The sequence below is a fragment of the Eretmochelys imbricata genome, chromosome 24 (assembly GCF_965152235.1).
Source record: "Eretmochelys imbricata isolate rEreImb1 chromosome 24, rEreImb1.hap1, whole genome shotgun sequence".
Classification (NCBI taxonomy): domain Eukaryota; kingdom Metazoa; phylum Chordata; order Testudines; family Cheloniidae; genus Eretmochelys; species Eretmochelys imbricata.
Window position 1 is genome coordinate 5,521,385 of NC_135595.1, and position 19,389 is coordinate 5,540,773.

The following is a 19,389-nucleotide window of genomic DNA, read 5'->3' on the forward strand; positions in this document are numbered from 1 at the left end:
TGCAGGCTTAGGGTGTCTGTTAAACACTTATTTCAGTAGCACCTAAAGCCCTCAACCAGATAGAACCCCATTGTGCTTGGCCCTGTACCAACCGTATTATAAATGACAGGTTCCTGTCCCAAAGAACTCCCAATAGATGTGGAGACCTCCTAAGCGATGGTGTCATACTAATAATACAGGAAGGCTGCTCTTGATGATGGGAAATGCAAAGGAGAAGGCTCTTGCGCCCCTCAAGGTGAGCTCTTGTGAAGTCAGTACTAGACACACTTCCATTCATACTTTCATGTAAGGGGATTTGTAATAGTATTCCCCCTACACCTACTATCCAGCCGTATGTTTCTCTCCCAGAGAAGTGCAGAACAGAATTAACGTATTGCAGAGTGCTTTACAAATGTGAAGCAAATCACCCAGTATGCCCTTGAGATGGGTATTATCCTTATAGCACAGAGAAGTGAAAGTGGCACATAGCACTGAAATGAATTTTCCTAGTATTACCAACCCCCTGTGTTCAAAGCTCTTGAGCCAGGCCCCTACCCACTGATTACTTTTAAACACATGAGACTTTTTCAAAAAACAAAACAGACAAACCCCAAAGCTGTTAGTATAGTAGTTAGTTACAGCCCTAGTCACAGAGTGGAACCCCATGATGATAAGGGCTGTGCAGATGCAGAACACAAAGATGATTCCTGCCAGATCTGCTTTGGGTTTCAAGACGGGGAAGCAAACCATAAGGACTGAGATCCCCAGTCACTGATTGGAGTAACCCTGAATATGGACACTGGACTCTAACCTATGAACTATTTCTAAAAGGACTTTTGGCAACTACAAGCTCATCTCTGCTATGTATCTGAACCTCAAGAATTGAATTCAAGTCTGTATGCATTGTGACAAAGTTCCTGCTCTACCTTGGAGGGTCTTGCGCTTATTGGCGGATTTGCTCGTCTTGGAGCTTCACAGCAGCCCTCACCTTGGCCGTTTTTTCTGAACCCACAGTCCAGGTCGACGACTCCTGTGTCTAAACAGGAGTTGGAGGATTTGGGGGGAACCCAGGCCTGCCCTCTACTCCGGGTTCCAGCCCAGGGCCCTGTGGAATGCAGCTGTCTAGAGTGCCTCCTGGAACAGCTGTGCGACAGCTACAACTCCCTGGACTACTTCCCCATGGCCTCCTCCCAACACCTTCTTTATCCTCACCATAGGACCTTCCTGCTGGGGTCTGATAATGCTTGTACACCTCAATCCTCCAACAGTGGACGTTCTCACACTCAGCTCATCACACGCACCACAAACTGAAGTGAGCTCCTTTTTAAACCCAGGGGCCCTGATTAGCCTGCCTTAATTGATTCTAGCAGCTTTTTGATTAGAACACCTGCAGCCAATCAGCCTGTCTGTCTTGTCTCCAGAAGGTTCCTGATTATTCTAGAACCTTCCCTGTTACCTTACCCAAGGAAAAGGGATCTACTTAGCCTGGGGCTAATATATCTGCCTTCTATTACTCTCCTATATTTGACCACACTCCTGTCCCTGTTGTTCATTATTTGTCCCCTGTAATTATTTGGTTTTCCAGGTCTTGTGGACCTCTCTCTTAGGCTGCGGGGGGGGATCCCAATAAGATTACTCTCCTATAGCCATCTGGCCTGACCCTGTCACAGTATATTGATCTTTTAACCCACACTCACTCTTTTCAAGAAGAAAAGGAGTACTTGTGGCACCTTAGAGACTGACCAATTTATTTGAGCATAAGATTTTGTGAGCTACAGCTCACTTCATCGGATGCATCGATGTATAGCTTATGCTCATATAAATTGGTTGGTCTCTAAGCTGCCACAAGTCCTCCTCTTCTTTTTGCGAATACAGACTAACACGACTGCTACTCTGAAACTTGTCTTTTCAAGGAGCTTCCAAGATGTGTGTTCTTTGTTTTCTCGTTTCTGTGGCTATAGGGTACATCGGGGTCCCCTTTGCCAGCTTTCCTCCACACTCAGATGCTCAAATAAATTGGTTAGGCTCTAAGGTGCCCCAAGTCCTCCTGTTCTTTTTACTCAGAAGGGATCCCAAGGCGGGTTTGATCATAGAATACCAAGGTTGGAAGAGACCTCAGTAGGTATCTAGTCCAACCACCAAGCCCCAATTTTTGCCCCAGATCCCAAATGGCCCCCTCAAGCATCGAACTCACAACCCTGGGTTTAGGAGGCCAATGCTCAAACCGCTGAGCTATCCCTCCCTCCCTTGATCACTGGGCTTGAAGGAACACAACGGACTAGCAGCAGCCTGGGGCTAAAAAAATAAAACGGCAAGAGCTGGCACCCGTGCCTCTACCAGAGCCGGGCTCTTGGGACTCCCGCCACCCAGTCCCGTGGAACGGGGGCTTGCGCGTGGAGCCAGCAACCCCGGGGCAGTGGCTGCCGAGGAGCTGCTCGGGCGCCGGGGAAGGACAAAGGAATCGAACCAGGTCACGCTGGGCAAGCCTATTACGGGGCGGGGCTACTCTCCCGAGTGACACGAGATCTCACCAATAGGGACAGAGCTCCCGCCTCAGCCAATCGGAAGAAGCGGGGGCGGGACTATCCGAGCGCTTGAAGATTTCTTTGGCGGTTCAAGATGGCGGCGGCTGGCGGTGAGGGCCCGGCGCGGGCGGAGGGCGAGGCGGCCGCCGCCGCTGGCAGCTTCTCTTCGCTGCCAGCCCAGGAGGAAGAGCCGGGCCGCGGGCAGCTCTTCGACACCGTGGTGGACGCTTTCCTGGAGAAGCTGGTGGCCGCCGGCAGGTGAGGGGACAACATCTCGCGAGAACGGGGGGGCCAGGGGGTTCGAGCGGGAAGTCTCGCGAGGGGTGAGGAAGGGGCGGGGCAAGTGTCGCGAGACTTTAGGCGGAAATCACGCGAGACTTGTGGCTAGGTCTCTTTAGCTGGCCAGGGTCTTGTTTCTCTCTCCCATGTGTTGTCAGAGACCAGTGGCTGAGCTCTGGACACCCTGGTGAAGGGCTCTTTTAAAGCTAGCTGCACAGCCTGTTGGGAGAAGGGGGAATCTTGCCTTCAGTCTGGCTCCCCTTCTCCCTCTGGGTAGTAATGTCAGTACACCTGCCCAGCCCCTTATCTAGGACCTAGTGACTTGCCCCCCAGAGCCAATAAAAAGCATCAGATCAGAGTTTTAAAAAATTTTTAATTTCAAACACTAATTATGCAAAGGGCCCAAGTGTTGTGATACCTGCCGATAAACTGATGCCATGAATGTAATTCTGGTGGGGGGAAGGCACTGCCCTTAAACACAAGCAGCATCTGATACCTTTCATACAGCTGTCTTATATTTCCTCGAGATGGAGGGGCCACCCTAGGTCTTAAGACCTAGCAAAGTGAGTATCCGTTCCACTCTGTTCCTGCCACCTCCTTAATAATTCCTGGACCAGGTGCCCTGTTGTGGGAAAAAACGCACCCACTTGTCTAGATCCACCCCTCCCAAACATGCATTTGGTGGTAAGTGCAGACCAACCCCTGTGGCTTCATCCTGTTTCCCTAATCTCCCGCAAGTTCCTGCCATGGGTTCAGCTGCTCACACAGCAGTTCCGCCTATGGAGGAGATGAAACCGACTCCTAATCTAGATCGCAGGGAAATGAAGGATAACCCATCTGATTTAGCCAATTTCTGCCTTTAGTTATACCGCTGCGATACTGCTGATTTCAGAGGGGTTATGTAGATGTCACTGAGTGCAGAATTTGGCCCTTTACAGGTGACTGTGAATAAAGATTTTGTTCTGTTCTTTTGAACACAATAAAACCTTTGTGAATTGGTGCTCTTTTGTTAGACCAACCAGTCTACAGATGTGTATGGATCAGTTGTGCATATGGTTTGTTAACTATGGACAATTTTACAGAATATTTTTTACTTCCATTTTGTTCTCTTCTGACATAAACATGAATCTTCAGTCAGGCTTTTACAGTGTTGTAACTCTGTAATTTCCAGTGTGTGGTATTTTAAACCACTTATCTGGTTTGCATTTTTTTTCTTCTTCTTTTGCACAGTTACCAGAGGTTTGCAAACTGCTACCATCGCTTCTATAAACTCCAGCCTGAAATGACCAGAAGTATATATGATCAGTTTATATCCCAACTGCAAACTTCCATTCAGGTAAGAACTGCAAATGTTTAGCTGAGAATTAAAGACTTGTTTGTAACATCCCAAAAGGTGTATGGGGAAATATAACGCTTTGGATGTTGCAGAATTTTTCATCCAAAGGTCTTGGAACATTTTCCAAATAATATTGAATCAAGCCTCATATCAACCCTGTGTGACAGGTTTATATTACTCATTTTACAGATGGGTAAACTTTTATAGACAAGGCACAAAACAGCTGACTTACCTCAGATCTGACTCCCAATCACTAGGTGGTGCTCCTGAAACTGCAAAGCTATGTGCTTCAATACAGTGTGCTCTGATCATTTGTTCCCTGAGATCCTAAGCAAGTTTGCAACTAATATACCCTTCCCTGTCCCCCCTTTTTTGGGTCTTTCCCCAGTGCCTATCTGTACTGGTGGGGGAAATTGTCTTGATCCCTGTCAGTTTCATGACTGCCTGCAGAGTTCTGAATAGCTTCCCTGACAACTGACAAGACTGGGACAATTTTCATTCTTCTGCTACTTGGGAAAGCTATGAGCAGCAGCAAATGCACTGGAGCTGACTACAGACTGAGGAAGCAAAGCATAGGTTGTACTTGTTTCCTGTTTCGAAGGACATGTAGAGGAGAAAGTCCTTGCGCTCACAGTGGGAAGGACCAAGCAGAGAGATGTCCATGGATTGTACTTCCATTTTGTTATCGTTCTTGAATCCCCAGTGGTTTTCCTCTGCAGGAGGAGATTCGTGAGATAAAGGAGGAAGGGAATCTTGAGGAGCTCTTTGCCTCGATGGATAAAATTGTGGAGGAAGCAAAGAATCGGGAAGAGCCCGCGTGGTAGGCAGTGCTCTGCTTGGCATGTTGGAAGTATGCTTGTGCTAGTTTATTGGAGACCTGTTCCTTTGATTCTTAAAGAGATAAAATTGACCCTTGTGCAGCACATTAAACCCTGTGGAAGTGAAGTGGTGCATAGATCTTGTGATGGCTCTCTGGGTGGGGTGAATTTCACGCAAAGGTGAATGGCAGAGGGGATTATTTTAAATCATACTACTGTATCGCGACAGGAAATTGATTTCCAAAGTGCACCTTCCACTTAACTGAGTCTATTTGAATCTCTGACTCCGTCAACTAGTTGGACTTCTGTGTGTGCTAGAATCACACGTTCTAGGCCATGTCCATAGAGTTGGAGGGGAAGTAAATTCTTGTGCTGAATGTTACTCTGAACCGTAGCTGCTTGGAGTGTCCTGATATGTTGAAAATTCACATGGTGCGTAGCCCTTGGGGCTTATTGGCCACTGGAAGTGCTGGGAGTCACATTGTGTTGTCTTTGAAAGGCAGCTGATAATCTTTTCACCAATAATTTGTGTAGCTTTTCGTGTTCAAGGGTGGGGATGTGTGTTAATCAAATCTCATGCTTCAGGGCATCATCTGATTGCATGAGTGTCAGAAAGGATTCCTCCCTTCCCCCCACCTACATCATGGCACAGTGAGACAGGTTCATTATGGGGTGGGTTCGCCTTGCTCTAAAGCTTCTACTGTTGGGCACTGCCAAAGATAGGATACTGGACTTGAGGGCCTGATCAATTATTGTAATATTACATGTTCCAATTAAAGCACTTAAGTACAGCGCCATGCAAAGTTGGTGCATTCCAGTCCTCTCAACAACATCCCTGTCACTTCCAGGCGCCCCAGTGGGATCCCGGAGGAAGATATTCATAGTGCCATGGTGCCATACCTCCTGAAGCACCAGACATACCTGCGTAAAGCCCTGAAAGAGAAGGAAGAGGAGAACAGGAAGCTGGCAGAGTCTGTATTGGCCGGACGGGCGAGAATCTCAGAGATGCAGCAGCAGATACAAAATCGCAAGCAAGCATGGCAGGTAAAATCTCCATTCCAGCCAGCCTCCAAATCAAGAAAACTGAGCGAGAGTGTCCCAGTCTCTCCAGTTTGAATAGACAATGGCCACACTGGGATAGAAGGTTCCAAGAATGCTAGCTGCAAACAAACTGCACTCAACTGCAGGATTTGCTTATGTGCACAAATCCCAAGGCTCCAATCTAGCTTCATTGTGTTGCATCTGTTGCTGCTCTGATTAATTGCATATCAGCTAATTGCATAATGCTGTTAATTGCCTACATCCCACAGTGAGGTCCCCATGTATAATCACACCTCTTTCATGAAGAGTCAGGAAACCCATGAGATTTTGCTTATTCATGTAAGTTCTTTTTTAACAGCTGTTAGGACATGCAGAAGAGGGGAAGATGAGACTGTCCCTGTAATGGCAAGAAGAACTGTTCAGACCCCTAAGGCCAGACTTTTCACCAGGGCTGCCTTTGCACCTGCTCTTAGAGCCACATTTTCCAAAGAGCTGCTCCAATGGAAATCTGGCCCTTGGTGTCTTAGTGGAAGCAGCCGGATGCTGAGCATTTAAAACAGATGTGGCCCTTATCTAGACGGATGCTGAGCTCTCTGGAAAAGTCGGCTCTAAATGCATAATTTCACTTGTATGCATTTGCAGGGCATGGGGGGGTTAGTCCTGAATCTGTGCTCATAAGCAGAGTGTTTTGCCTAGGGTGGCGTTTGTGTACGTGCAGTTCCTTCCCTTATGGGGCCTTGTTCCTGGATCAATGCATCTGAACAATGAATGAGCTGTATTCTGCACATGCTGTCAGCAGTGTTACACTGTCCTGTCTCCAAGTGTGGAAACGATGCTCCTTTTTGCATCAGTGCTGCATTTGTTTCCTGAACAGTGGGATTTGTGGAGGAGAAAGACTTCACCAATATTTTTTCTTCTATCCAGGCAATTAGTAAAGAACAGAGAGAACTAATCATGACGTTCCAGGAGCCCGAATGAGGAGGCAGGGGAAGATTTTGCAGGAGTTTCATGTATGGGGTTTATGTTCATCAGTGAAGCCTTGCAGATCTTTTCGGAAGTGGGATTCTCTGTGCATTTACATAAATACCCACTCAAATTGCGCTGAAAACTTGACTTGTCAAGAGCTTTTGTGTTCATTTGTCAGACAGAAAGGAGAGAACAGTTTACAACACCGTGTGAAAATTGGATATACTGAAACAGTTATGGGACATAATTGATCAAAATGTGTTGAAATGAGCGACTGCACCAGGGTTTTAGGAAAATCAACAATAACTCCCGATTCCCAACTAAGCTCAACAGGAAGGAAGATCTCACACAGGTTTTGAAAGCTACAGCAGATCTCTGCATCTTAAAAGCTTTACCAAACAGAGAGAACTCTGTCCTTCCACATTTAAAGGTAGAATTTTTAATACTGATCGCTCTTATGACCACTCACAGGATTTCAGGAGTGTAATAGAGCCAATCATAGGTTCCTTCTGCAGCAAGTAACACACCTGTACCTCTGAAGGAAAGAAGCAAATACCAAAACTTCAGCTCGTAGGATTTCTGTCAGCAGAACAGTTTGTAGATGTGAAGGCAAGTGACCGTCTAAAGCAGGGAGAGAGATGTTACACTGGTACAGTGGATGAATCCCTTGTACATAGTTACTTGGAATGGTGTTTTGACATAATAACACTTGTTTTTATAATCTTAGCACCTGCCTTTTTTTTCCCCTTTAACAAGTGCCTCCTAGTAAGAAAAATAAACACTTCCTTCGTCGTAGCTGTTCTAACCCATTATTATGTGGTTAATTGTCGTCTTTGCAGCAATTTAACTGGAACGTTTTGCCAAAACAGACAAACCAGGTCTGCTGGGCGTTTTGTCTTCCCAGAGCCCAGACGCAATAGGCCTGATTCTCTGTAGCGCTGTAGTCATTTAGACTTGTGCAATGCACCATTCTGACTTAGTGCAGGGTGGGCATAAAACACGAAGACTTATGAACTGCCCCCCATTAACTAGGGAAACAGAAGCACATCACTAAAAAGGGACCTCCTGGCCCTGGGTCAGTAGAGCGTGAGTAAAATCCACCTGTGCTGGCGGCCGGTGCCTGCTTGGACCACGGTACTCGAGCTAACAGTGAGGGTTAAAACACAGGACTAGGATTCAACAGAGCTGAACGCAGTGTGTGGCTCTGCTACGCAGCTCCTGTGTGACCATGGGCAAGTCCCTAAGACACTTTTTAAAATGTTCTCTTGTGTCTCTCCGGCCCAGATCCTAACTCTCATGGGTTTCCCTGGGAGTTAGGAGCCTAAATACCTTTCAGGATCTGGGCTTGTCTGCCTTAATTCTCCATCCATAAAATGGGGAGATGGTCTGTCTTGTCTCTTTAGATTGGGAACTCTTCAGGGCCGGGCTTGTCTCCCTATGTGACTGTACCGTGGGATCCAGATGCGGGTTGGGACCCCTCTGGGCCGCGATCAGACAAACGACGTTGTTCAGATTAGGTGCGTGACTGATTTCCTAGGCAAGTTCCGGCAGGTGTCTGGCCTGCTAGTATCTGTGTAAAAAGAAAAGGAGTACTTGTGGCACCTTAGAGACTAACCAATTTACTTGAACATAAGCTTTTGTGAGCTACAGCTCACTTCATCAGATGCATCCGAATCCGATGAAGTGAGCTGTAGCTCACGAAAGCTCATGCTCAAATAAATTGGTTAGTCTCTAAGGGGCCACAAGTCCTCCTTTTCTTTTTGCGAATACAGCCTAACACGGCTGTTACTCTGAAACCTGATAGTATCTGTGTGTTACACCCCTACCTAGCAAAGCCTTTTCCTGGCTGACGTTTCTGGGGACTTAAGAATTTACATTTCAAACTAAAAGCCACTATTGAAATGATATGCAGAAAGGGCAGCTGATCCTTGTGCAGCACCAAACTATTAATGGTGAAAACAGGCAATGGATTTACCGTACCCAAATGTCAGTTCCTTTAGAGGCAAGTCACAGCAGTGGAGACTGACCAAATGAGGTATATTTTTCTTCTTCTGTAAACAAAGCTTGCCTTGCTGCATTATAATCTAAATAAACTGGGCCTGCAAACCCCTTGTTCTTGGCTTGGACTTTGTGCACTTGGCCCAAGTGATCTGTGGTTTATGGCTTTGTTTGACAGCCTCTGGCTGCCTTAAGCTCCCCACAGCATCTCTCTTCCACCCCAAAGTCCAGGGTCCTCCTCCAGACAAAGCGAGGTTTGGAAGTGGTTAGGAACTGGAAGTGGAACGTTGGCCTGAGGAGCACTGGCGATTCAAAACAAACCGCTTTCTATTCCAAGCCAGCCATGAACTCAAAGCCCTCTCATTGCAAACATGCACAAGCTGAGGGGGTGGGTAGTTGGGTTTAAACAGCCCTGCACATTAGCTCCAGCGGGGATAAATTAGGAGGTTGACGGGCAGAGAGTTCCTGCTTACTGCAGACCATCACCCTGATTAAGGTCTAAAACATGCCCAGCCATCTCGCTCCATGCCAGGCCCATCAACAAAGAGCTTAAAACTAGAACACGTCAGCTAAGCCCCGTGTCCGCACGTGGCCCTGAGAACATCATCCCAGCCTGCCCCTGACTGCAGGGATTTGTCTCCCATTGCGGGCCTGGAAAGTTGCAAGCTACTGCTTCTACCATAATCCTTTGTGCCTCTTTCCACCCCATGCCTTCGCCTTTCTTGTCCACATGGCCCAAGCACATTCCACGCGCCTTCCGTGCTGCTCACTAGAAGTGAGTCGATAAATGTTCATTTAAGGTCAGATTTTCCAAAAGCACCTACGTGGCTTAGGCCTGGTCTGTACTTAAAAACTAGATTGACCGAGCTACACACGCAGGGCTGTGAAAAACTTTGCACCCTTACGTGACGTGGTTACATCAACCTGCCTGCGGGTGTAAACATGGCTAGGTTGCTGAAAGAACATACCTGTGTGTCCCATTGAAAGGCAGCCTGCTTAAATGGGATCATTCAGCTCTTCTGTCTGTGCTGAGCTTAGAATTGCATGAAGCTGTGCAGTGAACTAAGTACTGCCCTTGGGCCACAATACCAATTCAAAAGTAGAGCTCCAAGCACTTTGCCTATGCAGGTCAATATTATCCCCATTTTACAGATGGGGAAAGTGAGGCACCAAGCGGGGCTGTGATTCGCCCAAGGTCGCCCAGCAGGCCAGTGGCAGAGCTGCATCTAGAAGCTAGGTCTCCTGAGTCCCCATACAGATGCTGCTGATCTGTTGCCCCCAAACCACAACAACCTCCCCCTCAGGAGTGAGGACAGATCAGCTAAATCCAGGGGGGATGAATTAAAAGGGGGCAGAGCAAAAGATACAAGGAGAGTGAGACAGCAGTGAACACTGCCCAGAAAACCCCGGATGTTCCCCCCCCACACACATATTTTGAGACAATGTTAAGGGACCTGGGGGGTGTTGGCACCCTGGGCCTCTGCCTGGTGCCAGCATGAGTGAGAGTGAGCTTGAGGAATGCAGCCCCATGGCCACAGAGCACCTCTTGCTTGCCTTCTCCGGGGTCTAGAACAGGCCGTGCTGGCCAGTGAGCACTGGAGCGAAATGCTGGGTTAGCAGCTGGGGGAACCGGAGGGTGCTGTCTGCAGAAGAGGCGCAGCAGGGCAAGCTCTCCCCAGACCCCATGTGCGCCAACCCTGCCTACCTGGGCTAAGTGGGCAGTTCAGGCTCCCTGGGTCCTCCAGGTCTGGGCCCAGCCACTGCGGCCAGTCTGTGCCAATTGCAACTCCTTTGCAGGGGTCAGTTCAGTCCTCAGCCTCACTGCTAGCAGCACCATGGCCCCTGCCTGGTGAACGTGGCATAGAGCAGCTTGCCTGCTTTTGCGTAGCTTCCTTGAGAGGGCTCGACCAGCGTCTGGGGTGAGTGAGGGTTGAGCGGCACCGTGCTGTGTTTCCTCCCCAGGGTTTGGAGGCCATCCTGGGGCTGGAGCTCAGGAAATGAGCTTAAATGACAGGCTGCACCGGGGAAGGCATGTGCACCAAATTGTAAGGCAAAAAAAAATTACAGCTTAAGAGCCCTGTACACTCACGAAGAGGAAAGCCCCGCCGGGCCGTGGCAGAAAACTTCCGCAGCTCAGCAGCAATTACAGGCCGCAAGCGCGTCACCTGGCGGGCCTCTGCTGCCAAGCCTGCCCCAAGAGCACCAGGCCTGCTTTGCCTCGGATGCTCCCGGTTCTCACCTGTGAAAGAGGGAGCGGGGACTCAGGCGCGTTTGCCGATGGCCAGCGAGCGCTCAAACCCGCCCCCCCCCATGCAGTACGGAAACGGCGCTGCTAACGCGGGGCTACGTGCGTGCCTGGACTCAGGCCCTCTCCAGCCGGACAAGTGGGTGACGGAAACCGGGCTGTGCAGAGACAATGCTGCGGCTCGTGTCCAGCTCCCCGTTGAGCCAGGCCCCGCTTCCAGAGCAGCGGGCGAGGCAGCGGCGGGGGCAGCGGTACGGGGCCGGCCTCACGCTGGCATGAGAGCGCTGTTGGTAGCAGTGTGGGGGGGGAGGAAATGGGAGGACACCACGGTCACAGCGAGAGTTGGTGGCACAGTTCCAAGCTTTTCGCCAGAGCCCTAAGGGGGAGAACCTGCTTGTAGTTTTTAAAATAAAAACCAGGTGACGCCAGGCGCTGGCCCTTTAAGACACCACCACCTAGGGTGAGCTTGGGGATTAAAAAAAAAAATCATCGATTGGCCGCCCTGCATTAGCTTTGTTACATCTGCATGGGCTGCGCTCAGTCCCCTGGATGAAGAGCCCGAGCGAGGGGAACGTTATTTGCTCCCAATAATCTGTGCCAGTTCTTGGGTATTTCTGGCTGCGAGGCCTCTGCGCTGCCCGCTCCCTGGGTGCTCGGGGAGCAGTGACAAAGCAGTGCAAGCCGTGGCATCTTTACAAAGAGAGCTTTTCTCCAAGCGGTTGTTTGGACCACTGAGTTAAGTAGATGTTAATAGAAGACACAGATCTCACGCTTCGTCTGCAGGGAGCAGAGAACACGCGGGGTGGGAAAGGTGGCGCCAAACCATCCCCCTCCTCCCCAGGTCTTGGGCTGGCCTGGAGCTGAACAATTCCCCCAGTGTAGCTTAGAGCGCCCTCAGGGCTGCTCCAAGTCATGGGTGCTCGCAAACAGCTGGGCCTGGTCCCCCTGCTGGGGTCTCAAGGTGGAAATGGTTGAGAACCAGTCACACCAGCTGGGGACTGTGGCGTTCTGTCGCTCATGAACCCCTCCCCGCCCCAGCCTGCCTCTGATGCAGCCCCTCTGCTGGGGCGGCCAGGGGGAGGGAGAAGAATCTCATCATTACAGCAGGATCCTAATGCCTCCCCCCCACCCTCAAACACCCTTGAGCTTTAGGCCCGTTGGGAGCTAGATCTGAGCATCACAGTTTCAGCCTGTCTCTGCATTTGACAATGCTCCTGAGCCCCTCCCTTGTCATTCCCCTGCAGCCCACACGGGCCCCCGTTGGCCCTGAGAATGCAGGGTTGTTTTCCATCCCAGCCCACACGGGCCCCCATTGGGCCTGAGAACGTAGGGTTGTTTTCCACCCCAAGGGTGCCTGAAACCACAATTGCCATCTGGGTTTGGCAGCCTTGGGCCCAGACGGATGGGCTCCAAATAGATCTCGCAGCAGGGCCAGGCCCCTCCCCGCCTGTGGTCAAAGCCGGAGTGGGCGGGATGAGGGGGGATGTGGCCCTTTACCCAGCCACACCAGGACTAGCAGCCGGGTATAAATGGTGGCCTGTGAGCCACAGGCTACAACAGGCATCAGCAGAGCATCCTACAAGAGCGACCAGTGAAACCGGCTTCTACCATGAAGACACTCACCCTGCTGACTTTTCTGGCACTGGCGACCCTGTGCCTGTGCCACGGGGGTAAGACGAGGACGGGGGGTTGCCAGATGCATTAGCCGGGGGCTTTCTACCTGCAGGCTGCTAAGGCCCCCTCTGACTGACGTTATTGGAGCTTGTGTCCCTATCGCTGCTTTGAAAATCTCAGTTTCCCCCCCCCCCCCCCGTTCCCTCGCACAGGAGCACACGTAGGATACTGGGCTGGGGGCATATTGGCATCTCATTCGCTGCGTAACAACAGCGCTTAGCTGCCCCCTGCCTCAGTTTCCCCATTTGTGCCAGGGGAATAACTATGCTGCTGTAGCAGGCTGGGGGGCATTCATCAGGGACGTGGAGAGCTTTGTTTCCAGGTGCAATAGATTTGCAAAGCATCACGAATGTGCCTAAAGCGCTAGCGAGAGGCCCACTCCAAACCTGGCAGCTGTTTGGCCTTGAAGTCTTTCCCCTCCACGGAGATCTGTGACCTTTAGAACATCCCGCGCTACCAGCCCAGCTCTGCACAGCCCCGACAGCAGATGGACTTTCAGGGGCCTGGGCAGCTCACTGGTGAAGGGGGCATATTATTTCTGACCACCTCTCTCTTGGTGCCTTGCAGCCTCGGATTATTCCAACAGCGCTAACGACTCGCCCAGCTCTGAAGGTGAGGCCCGGCCCGTGTGTGATCCAGCTTTGCTGCCTGCCATTCAGGGAGCCTTCCAGCAGTGCTCATGGACGCCCTCACCCGTTCTAAACGCAAGATCCCTGCTCTAGTCAGTGTGAACCTGGTTTTAGACCAGGGGACTGGGAGTCAGGACTCCCCCAGCTCAGGGAGTGGAGCGGGGTCCAGTGGCTAGAGCAGGGGAGACAGGGACTCAGGACTCCTGGGTTCCTTTCCCAGCTCAGGGAGGGGAGCGGGGTCCAGTGGTTAGAGTGGGGGTGGGGAGAGGGACGCAGGACTCCTGGGTGCTATTTCTGACCCTAGGATAACCAAGGGGGAAGATTTTCCCCATCCTACAGAGCCGCAGCTGCTCAGTGTCTGGGATTTCCACCGAAGCCATGCAGGGCAGCTACAGGGCAGTCCCGTTACAGCAACGCTGGGTCTTTGGAGCAATTCTCCTCATGCTTCCTTTATTTCCTGGCCTTGCAGCGTTCGTCTCCAAACAGGACAGCGCTGAGGTGGTGAGGAGACACAAACGGAACTACGTCTACAACAGGTAAAGCCCTGGTTGCGGCCCACGGGCATGTGCTCGACCCACAGCCCGCTGCTGGCGCTGGGGTCCCCTTCCAAAGCCGGCAGGAGGGTGGGGGGTGTTGACAGGCTCAGGCCAGCTGAAGTTTTCACCAGGCCCACGTTACCATAGGAACCCTACAGTCGTTCACTGATTCATCCTCCCTGGTGCACCCAGCCCTTCCTGTTCTCGGTGTCAGCCCTGACAGCTGAAATACTTTGCTCTAATCTGGGGGGGCTGGCTGGGAGGGGTGGCCTGTGAGACTCCCAACGCCCCTGGATCCATCCCCAGCCTCAAAGGGCTCAAGGCATCTCCCTCCCTAATCAGGAGCTGGGCCTAAGTGACTTGCCCATGGTTACACAGGGAGGCTGTAGCAGAGCAGAGAACTGAGCCCCTCTCTCCTAAGGTCCAGGCTAGCATGCTAACCCCTGGGCCTGCCTTCCTGTACCTGGGGCTTGTCTATTATCAGCCAAGGCCCCAGTGGAGGCGACAGCAGCAGGCCCAGCACTGGGGCCCAGATCCATAGCCACTAATGGCTCCTGTATATTAATACAGTAAACCAGACTGCAGCCCTGGCTGCTTTTTGGACATCATAAATTCCAGGCTGCTTTTTGGCAGGGCCCAGGAGCCCTGCCCCCATCCCGGTAACGCCCAGGCAGCGCCCTGCTTCAGTGTCACCCTAATTGGAACAGGATAAGTGAACTCCTCACTCCCTGCCCTCAACCGTGGCCTAGCATTGCTGCTGCTTTCACCCCAGAGGTGGCTGCAGGGCAGCCCCGGAGAACTCAATCCTGTGTGCCATTCCTGAGGGCTGTTTTCAGGCGTGGAACGCGGCAGCTGTTTAACAGCCCCCAGCAATGGCGCCCAGGATTAAAAGCGGCCATGTTCCACCCCAGAGGTGGGTGCATTCCCAAGGCAGGTGCACTGATCCTTGCGTGTAGGCTGATTAGACAACCACAGAGACCATTCTATCAGTCATTAACCCACCTTGTTCACACGCAGGTTCTATGATATCATCGACCCTCTCGAGGGCAAGCGTGAGATCTGTGAGCTCAACCCCGACTGTGACGAGCTGGCTGACCACATTGGATTCCAGGAGGCTTACCGAAGATACTACGGGGCGGTCTAGAGCTTCCTGGCCCAGAGATCCACCCAAGTCCATCCCAGTGCGGGGGAGAGAGAAAGAGGAATTGATATCTAAGCACAGCAGGGAGCAGAGAGATCTTCTGCCCCAAGCTGATTCCTGTAACTGTGTGTTAAATGTACAAGCTTTATGTTCCCTAAGCTGCCAGCCCAGCCCTGCTCCTTGTACTGAGCCTGGAGCGCTTGTGCTTGTATCTATAATGCTTTACTGGTGGTTTCCTTTACGGGCCAGGTGCGTCATGCTGGGTTTGCGCTATGGAATGTTTCTTCAATGATGTGAGAAAATAAACATGAGGAACGGTGCTGCTGTCTCATTTATTGGGCTGAACAAAGAGAAGGGGGACGGGCCAGCAGATTGGGGTGTTAGGGTGGGACTTGGGAGCCCAGCATTCAATTGCCAGCTCTGTGAGACCCCTTTGTGCCTCAGTTTCCCTGTCTTTAAAATAAGGGCCATAATACTGCTCTACCTCACAGGGCTAAAACTGCTCGAGTGAGGCACTCCTGCTATTGGAAGGGAGCCCATGTGAGTACCTTATCTAGCTTTCCTTATTAACATATGCGGTACTGCCCGGGGCCCTGATCAGTGCAAGGCCCTGGCCGAACACCCAACAAAAAGACCATCCCGGCCCTGAACCCTTTAGGAGCTAAGTGCGAGCTCCAAAGCAGCAAGGGGGACCCGCCTCTAGGCTCAGAGACATCAGCTAGAGCAGCCGGGCTAATGTGAAACCAGCCCGAGCAAGGCAGTGGCCGTGGCAGGGGCAGGCTAGTCCATAGGTAAGAAGCTGAGGTTTAACTTCACCCCATCACTCCCTTTGTGGGGCCCTGAATAATCCTCCCGCCTTGCTCTTTACACTCTTCAGAGATTTGCTGGCTCGTGTCCCCCCCTGCTCCTTATGCCCCCAGCTTCTTCCCAGAGTGGACCTCAGTGTATGTCACAGACCTTGATGGATTCAACCTCCCAGCTTCCCCGGAAAGTCCGGTACAGCAAGACTTGTCCCCTCTTTCATAACCTGGCAAAGCACCCTGCAGCAGAGGTGGTAACAGAACTCAGGCGGCCTGATTCCCAGCCCTTCCTGCTCCCGTCTGTGGCTTGTGCTCCCTGGCAGAGCCAGGAATCAAACCCAGAAGGCCCAGCTTCCGGTCCCTCCTCTTGAACCTTCCAGCTTAGGTGAGGGGAATGAAAGGAATGTGATAGAAGTCACCGCTGCTTTCAAGGCTGGGGAAAGGAGAGACTCAGCAGTGTTAACAAAAAGAAAAGGAGGACTTGTGGCACCTTAGAGACACACCAATTTATTTGAGCAAGAGCTTTCGTGAGCTACAGCTCACTTCGTCGGATGCATACTGTGGAAAGTACAGAAGATCTTTTCATACACACAAACCATGAAAAACTGCCTGGATTTGTGCTGGAAATGGCCCAACTTGATTATCATACACAGTGTAAGGAGAGTGATCACTTTAGATAAGCTATTACCAGCAGGAGGGTGGGGTGGGGGGAGAGAAAACCTTTTGTAGTGGTAAACACCCATTTTTGCATGGTTTGTGTGTATAAAAAGATCTTCATCGGATGCATCCTGTGGAAAGTACAGAAGATCTTTTTATACATACAAACCATGCAAAAATGGGTGTTTACCACTACAAAAGTTTTTCTCTCCCCCCACCCCACCCTCCTGCTGGTAATAGCTTATTTAAAGTGATCACTCTCCTTACACTGTGTATGATAATCAAGTTGGGCCATTTCCAGCACAAATCCAGGCATTTTTTCATGGTTTGTGTGTATAAAAAGATCTTCTGTACTTTCCACAGGATGCATCCGACGAAGTGAGCTGTAGCTCACGAAAGCTTATGCTCAAATAAATTGGTTAGTCTCTAAGGTGCCACAAGTCCTCCTTTTCTTTTTGCGAATACAGACTAACATGGCTGTTACTCTGAAACCAGCAGTGTTAACAGAAATCACAGCTTCTAGGCAAAGGTTTGTGGCATTCGAGGTAATTGGCTGGCCCTTCCTCTTTGAGGCAAGCAGCCGGGCTGCTCTCTGAAGCGCTGACCCCTCCGAGAGGGAAAACAACACAACGAACAAGCCAGTTTTTGTTCTAAAGTTTATTCCAGTTTTGATTTAAAGCTGTTTATGCCACACACACGCATGCCGGTAAAAACCAAGCACCCCCCCAGAGCAGACACAGCGCAGTCTATCCAAGGGGCTGTCCCGGACAGACGGACTCCGAGACAGGCAGGTTTGCTGCCTGCCCAACAGTGGTAATATTAATAATCCATCTCAGCGGCAGCTCTCAACCCACTAATTGACAAAGGAGGGCAGCACCAACTTCCAACTGCCAGCGTGTCCCCTCGAGTGGGGTGGAAATTCATGCAACCATATCACCCGGCAAGTGCATTCCAACCTCGTTGAAAGACAGAAATGGAGAAGCCACCGATGAATCCATTCAGCCCCTAGAACCAGAGGAGGCGAGGTTCCCTGCACTACATTCCCCCCACGATTTCCTTGGGAGACTATTCCACAGCGCAGAGGAATTGGGTTGGATCCCTTTAAATAACGCGTGGGCTTTCTAATTCAGACGCCAGCAGCAGCAGCGTAGCTAGGCCTGGTATGTTTGCATAGAGACAGTGATCGTGGTTGTGTGTCACGGAGGTTTAAACATAACCTTATGTAGAGAACAAAGAAACAAACTGGCATCCCAGGAAGGCCCGTGAGAGGGCTCACAACCTATTTAAAAGGAATGCCACCCCATTCCCAGACACTACATCCAGCGGTCACTATCAAAGCTGGTCCTGATATTTACCTGTCTGGGTCTGATCACATCGGCCAGCTTCTGTCCTCTGATCCAGGCCTTTCATTCAGAGTTAGTTGCACGTGTTATGCCCAGAAAGCACATGGAGTATACATATAAATTAAGTCAATGGGAGTGGGTATTTCCTAGACACTGGCTCAAATCTTTCCCTTCCAAAGACGAGTTTCGATTTGGGGTTCCCTCCCCAAATCAATAGGCCAGGACTAACACCCCCACCATCGCTACCTACAATAAATAGGGAGAAAAATACAAAACGCACTGGGATCTAGTGAGTGCTCGCTTTCGTCACGTCAGAAAACAGCAAAGAAGTTGCTTTAGGAAACACAGACTCAACCCCACAAAATGCAGTAGGACGGAGAAGACGACAGCTCCGGGTTGTCTAATACCCAGCCGTTATAAAATGCTTTCCATCCATTGGTCTCAAAGCCCTTTATAAAGTAGGCTGACAGCTATTATCACCATTTTATCAATGGGGAAACTGAGGCACAAGCAGGAATGCCTTTTCTTGGGTCACGTGCTGAGCCACATAAAGAGCCCAGCTCTCCTGATTCCCCATCCACAGCTTTATCCCCTAGGCCCCCCTGCCAAGCGATTCTCCAGTCTTGAGTTTAAGGCAGAAGCTCTGGCAAGGTCCCATCGAATGCAGAGCGACCTCAGAGAGGAGCCGTTTGTTCTACTCCACAGAAAAATGTCCCTTCAGCCCCGATCCTGGGAAGGGGTGAATAATGCTTAGCTATGGGGGCTTCAGAGATTCACAGGATTGGGGCCTCTACACAGAGGCATAGCTACAACTGGGACTCTGAGCTTCACATATCAACGCACGGCCCCACGCTTGGGCCATTCCTTCTGTACAGGCCCAGCGAGTCAGCAACAGCACCGACAGGAGACTCCTGACCCCTCCCCAAATCTCCTGCTCTGACCACTAGATCTCATTCTCACCTGGAGCTGGAACAACCACCTCCTGCCAGACAGACAGACCCACACCCACAATATTCCAGATCTAACCCACAGATGACCACACTTCCCTGAATTCAGGCAGGGAGAGGACAGCCGGCTGGTCAGACTGATACCATGAAGGCTGCTCTGGTGCCGACCTGCAGGGCAGCTAAATTGAGGCCCCTTCCGTGAGAAAGAGTGGCACAGCTCACCGTGCAGATTGCTGTGTCTGTTGCTGCTGTTGGCAGGCTTCTAGCTACAGAGGAAGGTGGGGGAAAAAATCTAATCTGACAAGCAAGTGCGTGTCCCTTGGCCACACGGGTGATAAATACCAGGAGCATAGCAGAATCGCAGGCAGCCCCTTGCAACACACAAGAACTTTAATGCTGTAAATCTACCCCCTGCTAAACTGGCTTCATGCAGACATTTATCTGCATTCCGGGTTCTCCCGAGGAACACAGGATA

General features: G+C 50.8%; 2 protein-coding genes across 2 annotated transcripts; both read left to right on the plus strand.

The window, feature by feature from the left end:
• Nucleotides 1-2,564: 2,564 nt before the first annotated feature.
• On the plus strand, nucleotides 2,565-7,739 carry PMF1 (polyamine modulated factor 1). Its single transcript, XM_077840875.1, has 5 exons — nucleotides 2,565-2,762; nucleotides 4,014-4,119; nucleotides 4,839-4,939; nucleotides 5,786-5,981; nucleotides 6,903-7,739. Exons 1-5 carry the CDS (start codon nucleotides 2,599-2,601, stop codon nucleotides 6,954-6,956), a joined length of 621 nt encoding a protein of 206 aa, XP_077697001.1. The 5' UTR covers nucleotides 2,565-2,598; the 3' UTR covers nucleotides 6,957-7,739.
• A 3,425-nt stretch (nucleotides 7,740-11,164) lies between these two features.
• Nucleotides 11,165-15,486, plus strand: BGLAP (bone gamma-carboxyglutamate protein). Its single transcript, XM_077841253.1, is given in 6 exon segments — nucleotides 11,165-11,238; nucleotides 11,240-11,486; nucleotides 11,488-11,567; nucleotides 13,427-13,473; nucleotides 13,960-14,026; nucleotides 15,044-15,486. Coding segments are annotated over 6 exon segments (642 nt in total). The 3' UTR covers nucleotides 15,171-15,486.
• Nucleotides 15,487-19,389: the final 3,903 nt, after the last annotated feature.

Excerpts from the sequence above, each read along its gene's own strand:
- PMF1 (XM_077840875.1), top strand. The coding sequence starts at position 2,599 with ATGGCGGCGGCTGGCGGTGAGGGCCCGGCGCGGGCGGAGGGCGAGGCG. Across the intron at positions 2,763-4,013 it reads AAGCTGGTGGCCGCCGGCAG|TTACCAGAGGTTTGCAAACT; the intron begins GTGAGGGGACAA and ends TCTTTTGCACAG. Across the intron at positions 4,120-4,838 it reads AACTGCAAACTTCCATTCAG|GAGGAGATTCGTGAGATAAA; the intron begins GTAAGAACTGCA and ends TTTCCTCTGCAG.